General features: G+C 37.7%; 1 protein-coding gene across 1 annotated transcript; it reads left to right on the forward strand.

Annotated features, from left to right (window-relative positions):
• The first annotated feature begins 5399 nt into the window (after positions 1-5399).
• Positions 5400-7226, forward strand: LOC142544204 (NADPH:quinone oxidoreductase-like). Its single transcript, XM_075651266.1, has 3 exons — positions 5400-5562; positions 5812-6000; positions 6709-7226. The coding sequence occupies exons 1-3, from the start codon at positions 5466-5468 to the stop codon at positions 7014-7016; spliced, it is 594 nt and encodes a 197-aa protein (XP_075507381.1). The 5' UTR covers positions 5400-5465; the 3' UTR covers positions 7017-7226.
• The last annotated feature ends 308 nt before the right edge of the window (positions 7227-7534 follow it).

Here is a 7534-nt window from a genome sequence, read left to right on the forward strand (position 1 = left end):
AATTTGTTGGAGTTGGTTGAAGTTGAGCATAAAATGTTAGGATCGAGTACAATCAATGCATTTTTAGAAACACACAAAGTCGATGATTCCGCCTTCCAAGTTTTGCTTGTTGACCTTGACTACACTGTGACAATCGACACATTGTGTCATCCATGGGCTATATGGAAACCAGTAGGGGGGTCACCGAGTTGTTTTGGTGAGAAATATCTGACGGCTGATAATGCCCTTTGGTATTTGTTTTTTGCAAGGAGAATGATGCCGGTCTCACATAAGAGTGAAATACAAAAGGAGCGGGCCGTGGTGCTATATGCGTTATGTCAGGGTTACAACATTAATGTGGGAAAGCTCATCAATTCTCAAATAACGATGAGCGTTCATAATAGACACATCGAACTTTTCTTTCCTACTATCATATTAGAGTTGTGTGCGATGGCAGGGGTTGTGTTCCGTGATAAAGAGGATTGGCTGCAACCAATGAAGCTCATTTGTGTATAGGACTTGCAGCGGAAATACGCTAAACCATAGGTGGAATTGAGGATGCATGCGGGAGATACAGGTGGATCGAGCACCGCCGCCCTGCGTCGCCCACAACCGCACAAGCGGTCCCAAAACGAGAAATTAGATGAGGCTCTTGCCTTCATGGCTCATCAGGAACAAGTCAACCTGAACTACAATGAACATTTTGCCTATGTTGATTCCATGATGCACACAATGCTAATCCACAGGGGTGTTGTGTAACGACCCATTACAGGCCTAGTGGACCGCCCATACGGCCCAATGCCCCGATCGACCCAAGGCTATCCCGATATTGGGTACCACTCCACCATCCTGGTGTGGAGAGTCCTATGAGTAATGACGCATGTGGAAAGCCCGTGAGGGAAAAAGTCCCTTTGAGGGAGCCCAAGATCGGGATAGCCTTGGGTCGATCGGGGCAGTGGGCCGTATGGGCGGTCCACTGGGCCTGTAATGGGTCGTTACAATAAAAGGCGCCTTTTATTGTAACGACCATGGGCTATCTCGATCTTGGGCTCCCTCGGGGGCCTTGTCCCATCTTGAGTTCCCACTGAGCCTTTTCTCTCACGGGCTTTCCACATGCGTCATTACTCATAGGACTCTCCACACCAGGTTAGTGGAGTGTTATCTCCCCAAGTCTCGAACCCATGACCTCCTGGCATAAGTACATAGTTCAAAGAGACTTGGTACCAGTTGGGCTAGCTCAATTGGTACAGGACTCTTGATATCAATGTACTTATCCTATAGGTCATGGGATCGAGTCCTGGGGAGGCGAAAGAAACCCCTTGGTATGGAGGGGGAGATCCTATGAGTAACCCGTACGACGCCTATGGAATGCCTGTGAGGGAAAAGGCCCCTTTGAGGGAGCTCAAGATCGGGATAGCCTTGGGTCGATCGGGGCAGTGGGCCGTATGGGCGGTCCACTGGGCCTGTAATGGGTCGTTACATGTTTACCCAGGAACCATCCCTCCACCTCCACCATTCATTATTGCGTTCCATTTTCAGTATGACTATCAGCAAGAAGGGGATGAATCGGGAGTACCACCACCAGAAAATGACGAGGATGAGTCATGATCAATGATTCCTGATGATAGCTGAATGAGGTATGTGATCTCTTGCTTTTCTTTGTTAATTACTGTACGTTTGAGACATTGCATGTAATATAGTTTGTGATTCTTTATTTTTAATGTAGTTTTCGCAGATGAGCACGGAACAAAGAAAAACAACAAATTGGAGGACATGGACGTCACTTATGTTTTTTTCATCTTATTTTTCGCTTGTGAATTTTCTTGTGTTGAGATGTGTAAATGTTAAAACTTTTTTTTGTTCGTGTTTGTTTATATGTTTTATTTTAGCTTTGTTTAATTGTGTATCTTTGTTTTTATTCGACACTCCGATTTTGTACATCGTCATAATTAAAATTATACAAATTAAACAATAAAAATTAGACGATACAACATTGCAAACGGTAAAACAATAGGAATGATATAGTTACAATTAAATAGAAGAATCATCGTCATAATTAAAATGATACAAATGGCTCCATGTTCCACAATCAGGTGGATTGCGTCTTCTCGTCCCTCTACGCAATCATGCATTTTCAGTATTTTCCTCGTTCGAGTAACCTAGAAAAGTGATAGGTGAAATAATATCCCTCTGTGGTCGAATGTCATGCAAAAGATGTTGAGGACCAACATTAAGCAAATTTGTAAAACTTTCTATGTTCGACCAAGACGGAGTTTGAAAATCCTGCTGACCAAATGAACGATAGTCAGCAATCCCTGAATCACTGAACAAACCAGGTCGAGAAGTAGAGGTTCCTGTAATATTCAACTCAGTAGACGGAATAGTATTAGAGGTTCCTGCAAATCCACTTGGTTGGCTAACCATATTACTTCCCCACACCAATGATGACTGATGCGAAAAATGAGAAGGCGTACTAAAATTTTGTTGGACATTAAATTGTCCGGGAAAAGTAATGTACGGATATTGCTGAAAACCAACGACATTAACTGTAGGTGATAGGGTGCGTACAGTTATTCGATTGGAAGTAGTCTTCGTCAGTTTGCATCGATCGCCCGTGACGTACCCCTTTAGCAACATACCTCAACCTACTATTCCACAACTAAATTGAATTTTGATGATATTCTCTCCAATTTGTATTTCGATGACCTATTCTCGTGATATTATGCATGTCATCATTGTCCACGGCAGCCACTGGAATTGATTGTCGTCTTAGGAATTGTCGCATCACCCGATTAGGACGATGCATCTCCACGATGTCAAAGAAAATAATGGGACAAACACATCGCCAAATTTTGTTGTCTATGAATCAATAATCGTCTTTACATATATGTCATTCTTCTGGTAAACGATCCAATTAAACTGTAAAAAAAATGTTTAAATTAAAAATGCATTTAATCAAAACAAAAAAAATCTTCATTTAATCACTATTAAATATTAAAATTGTATAATACCTCATTATGATTAATAGGATCTAGAGAATCCCTTATAATTCTTACAGCATGTGTTGGCGAATGTGTGTAGCTAAATCCAATTTTCCACCTAAAATTTAACAAAAACAATTACATATCAAAAAATTATAAGAGATAAATTTTATAATACCACAATAATTTTTAAATATTACCGTGTACCATATGGAGAAACTGGAATAATAGCATATGGATCAATGGGAGGTACAACTAATGTTAACCCATCTCGATCAGGGTTAACACATTTAATCCTGATCCATGCCCATATCTGCTTATAATAATAAAAATAGATCAACAAAATTAACAAAAATATTGTGTTAAATAATCACATTACATTAATTATATCTGCAGGATATATAAAGGTCCAGCTATTGTAGTCTTCTCTATACGTGACGTGTTACACAACTCACGGTATAGAAATGCTAAAACTGCACTACCCCAACTATAAGACTTGACGTTATCAATATCCCGTAGAAGTTGCAAAAATATTAGTCTAGCAGACTCTCCTTGATAATTAAGGAATATTATTCATCCAATAATCATTAACGCTACACAACGGGTATATTTCACAACATCTACTTTTGAAGTATCATCATTAACAAGGTTAGATATGCAATGATCGTATAGTGCAGTCATAGACAAATGACCACCTTTCAAATGTTTTGATGATGGCAGAAATCCCAACAAATCCAAACAGATGTGTTGTCATTCCTCAGCTTTATGTGACATATCTATTCCATTGACTGCTTCACCATCAATTGTTAGACCCCAAATTATTGAAACATCTTGTAACGTGACTGTTGCTTCACCACATGTAAAATGAAAAGTGAGTGTCTCGCGTCGCCAATGTTCAAAAAGAGCAGTAATCAAATTATTATTAAAAATTTGTGAACCACATTATGAAACTCCATAAAAACCTATATCATTCATGTATGCAAGTACACGATTGTGTATGTAATTATCGGTGTACAACTTCCAAATCAAATTGTCTGATCTCTTCACTTTGACAATATCATCAACTGTTGCGGAAGAAACTGTAGACGACATATTTGTCGCTTGTAAATAGAGGACACTGGGATCTTCTGAAGTTCGATTATCTGCCATTCTTCAAAAGGTTGTCGATCTTCAGAAAAGGAGAAAATAAGAGAGCGATAGAGAAATGGATGCGTAAAAGAAGGAGGAAGAAGGGAGAAAATGAAAAGGAGAGAGTGATGGGAAGGATAAAAAATGTGAGGGGGTGGGATAAGGAGAAGGGATAAGAGGTGGGCGGACCTGGCAGCGTCCGCGCTTAGTAAGCGCAGACGCTGCGCCACGTAGCACGAATGCTCCAACGTGGAGCATCTTCGTGCTTAGTAAGCAGGGATTGAAGTATTTTTGAAAAAAAGAAATTTTAAATTATTTTTGAAATATTTTTTTAAAATAAAAATAATTATTAAAAAAAACCCAAATCCTTCCCAATTTTAAAAAAAAAAGCTCATGGCCACCTTAAGGAAAGATTGGAAGAAAATTTTAGCCAAAAAAGCAAATTATAATTGCTTAATTATTAATTAAGAATCAATAAGTATTTGGTTAATTATTGATTAAGAATTAATTAGCACAAAATTAACAAGATTTTCCCATTTTTTGAAAGCAAAGTCACGGACACCTTGTTGTCAATCAAGGAAAATTTTGGCCACTTTTGTGTCTTCCACCGCCGCGCCGCTTCGTCTCTCGATTTTGAAAATTCGGAGGCTACAGTCTCAACGCATAAAATATTTTGGATTTTCTAGTGCAAACCAAACGAGGAAGACATTTTTCTATCGTGGACCTTATTAGACGATCAAAGGAACAACATCTTCGTAGGGATTTACAAGAAAGGCTATATCCGCGTAAAAAACGGAACAGTTTGGAGTCTAGCGTTCTAAACGCAGATGTATGATTCTAAAATGACCTATGAATGGTTTTAAACACACGAAACCGAAACAAAAATTTTTAAACTTCTTCTGCGTCTTTGGTGCAAGAATACGATGTCCCAATATTTTCAATTGTATTAAGTGTATTTTAAATACATTACAGAATTTAATTTTTAAAAATTAATGATTGACTAGAATTAGAAAACAAAATATCTCATGCAAAACATGACTATTTTAAACTCCTATTGTCGACTTGCTGTAATACATTTGATTATTTTTCTAGATAGAAACTTCTTCTTTTCCCCCCGAATATGACATTATGTTATTTTTTTTGAAGATTTACTTTATTGTCTATGATATTTTATATAAATCATTATTGGTAAAAAAACATATAGAGTTGTAACTATATTTCCAAAAATTTATTATACAAACAAATATTTATTGCACACAGATAGAAAAGCGCCGGCCCCGGCATATTGGGAATTCAATCAATCACAATTTGGATGCATAATTTTATTGTTATTTGTTGACTCGCACTTCCTATCTCATCACATTGCGAGCTTCTTCAATGGCAGCCATTCCTTCTAATGTGCCGATAGTGAAAGTCGCAGCTCTCAGCGGTTCACTCCGCAAAGGTTCCTGCAATCAAGGCCTCATACGCGCTGGTATTTTTTCCTTTTCCTTTTCGTTTTTCAATATTTGTTAATTGGAAAACGAAAGCGTTTCTTGAATTTGAAGAAGACATGGTTTTACATCCACGAACTGTGAGACGAAAGATTTCATTTTTTATGTACAGTTTGTTATTTTGCAACTTGCTCTTCTTGAAATTGAATATATGAATTTATTTAATTTCTTTGTTTCATGCTTGTGTTTATGATGATGGTATATGTGACAAAGTGGATCTGTCAATCTAGCTGTCGGGATATCGAAACGGATCAATGGTTTGGAGATAGAACATGTGGATATAACACCACTACCATTTCTCAACACCGATCTTGAGGTAAATGGGACTTACCCGCCGGCTGTTGAGGCTTTCCGGCAGAAGATTCTAGATGCTGATTGCTATCTTTTTGCATCGCCTGAGTACAATTACTCCGTAACTGGTAACAAAACGGCTCTTATATCATTGTTTAGTTCATTCAATCAATTATTAATGTTCATCTTAGATTTTGAAACTACTTGTTATTTACACATCGATCTTTATCACGATATCATGTAGAGAGTTTACTTGTTCGTGAAACGTTGCACTCGCATTCCTGATGTAAGGGGAGAAGCTTTATCTCAAGGTTGGGGTGAGCATTCCAGTTGGGTATAATTAGATTACTGAAGGAAATAAAGTTTCTTCTTCTCTCATTTACAAGAAACCATACTTGAATTGCTAGCTAGTGAGAGGTATTTGTCACATCAATTCACTCTGGGTTTCTTCTTCTCTAATTTACAAGAAACCATACTTGAATTGCACAAAGAAATCTACTTGGCTATCTTTCAGGAGCTCTCTTTCTAGTACACGCTCTTGTGTCATTAAAGGAGCTTCCCTCTAGTGTTCATTCCCAGACGAGATTGTGTTCGCTTGGGGCAACAATCTCTTCTTTGAGATTTCACGGATTCTTATATTGATCTGAATGGTTTTCGTATCTTAATACCTTATCTTCGTTTTTTCTATAAATGAAAAAGGAACCAACCGTGTGTTGGCTACAAATGTTAATCGCGGCAACGATGCTTATCCTGTATTCTGTAATAAATATAAAATATGTGCCTTTGGAAAATTGTCCAACCAATTTCATCTCTTTTTTATTGTTCTTTCCTGGCAGCACCTCTTAAAAATGCAATTGATTGGGCATCCAGGCCACCAAATGTATGGGCTGATAAAGCGGCTGCGATAGTAAGCGGAGGCGGAGGTTGGGGTGGGGGCCGTTCACATTATCATCTTCGTCAAATCGGTGTTTTTCTTGACATTCATTTCATCAACAAACCAGAGTTTTATGTTAACGTATTCCAGCCTCCTGCAAAGTTTGACAGTGAAGGCAACTTGATTGATGATTCAACCAAAGAGAGGTTGAAAGAGGTTCTCTTATCACTATATGCATTTTCGTTGCGACTCGAGGGTAAATCTGCATAGCGCATCTGGATCGCCATATCACGTGGTTCGTATTTCCTATTGTTGTGTGTAATGCAAATACCATCCACAAAAGTTGAGTTGGTATGATCTCTACTATGGTATATCGACAAAAACGATGTAATCCATGATTTTTACACAAAAAACAATGTAATCCATGTGTATGATGAATTGCTTGTTCTTGTAACTGAATAAATTGATTGCATGCATCAACTTGTTGTTATAGTAGGTATCCAGCGGGCTAACTTGTGGCTTGTATTTTATGAACTCTAATGTAAAAACAATCTTTAATTTAATTATCTCTTACGGTTTTATCCAATTGTGACATTTACTTTATCTGTTTACCTATACAAACTGTATAGATATATATTTTTTTAATTTTATAATATGTGCCATGAGGTCTGCCTCTCAACATAAGATCATGAAACCCATTCTGAAGTGTATCATATATTTTGAAACATCTTCCTAGTCAAATTAGCATCCTAAAATTAAGATAAAGGTCTCTTGAACTTTATACTAGC

This window comes from Primulina tabacum, chromosome 1, assembly GCF_025594145.1.
Source record: "Primulina tabacum isolate GXHZ01 chromosome 1, ASM2559414v2, whole genome shotgun sequence".
NCBI classification, from domain to species: domain Eukaryota; kingdom Viridiplantae; phylum Streptophyta; class Magnoliopsida; order Lamiales; family Gesneriaceae; genus Primulina; species Primulina tabacum.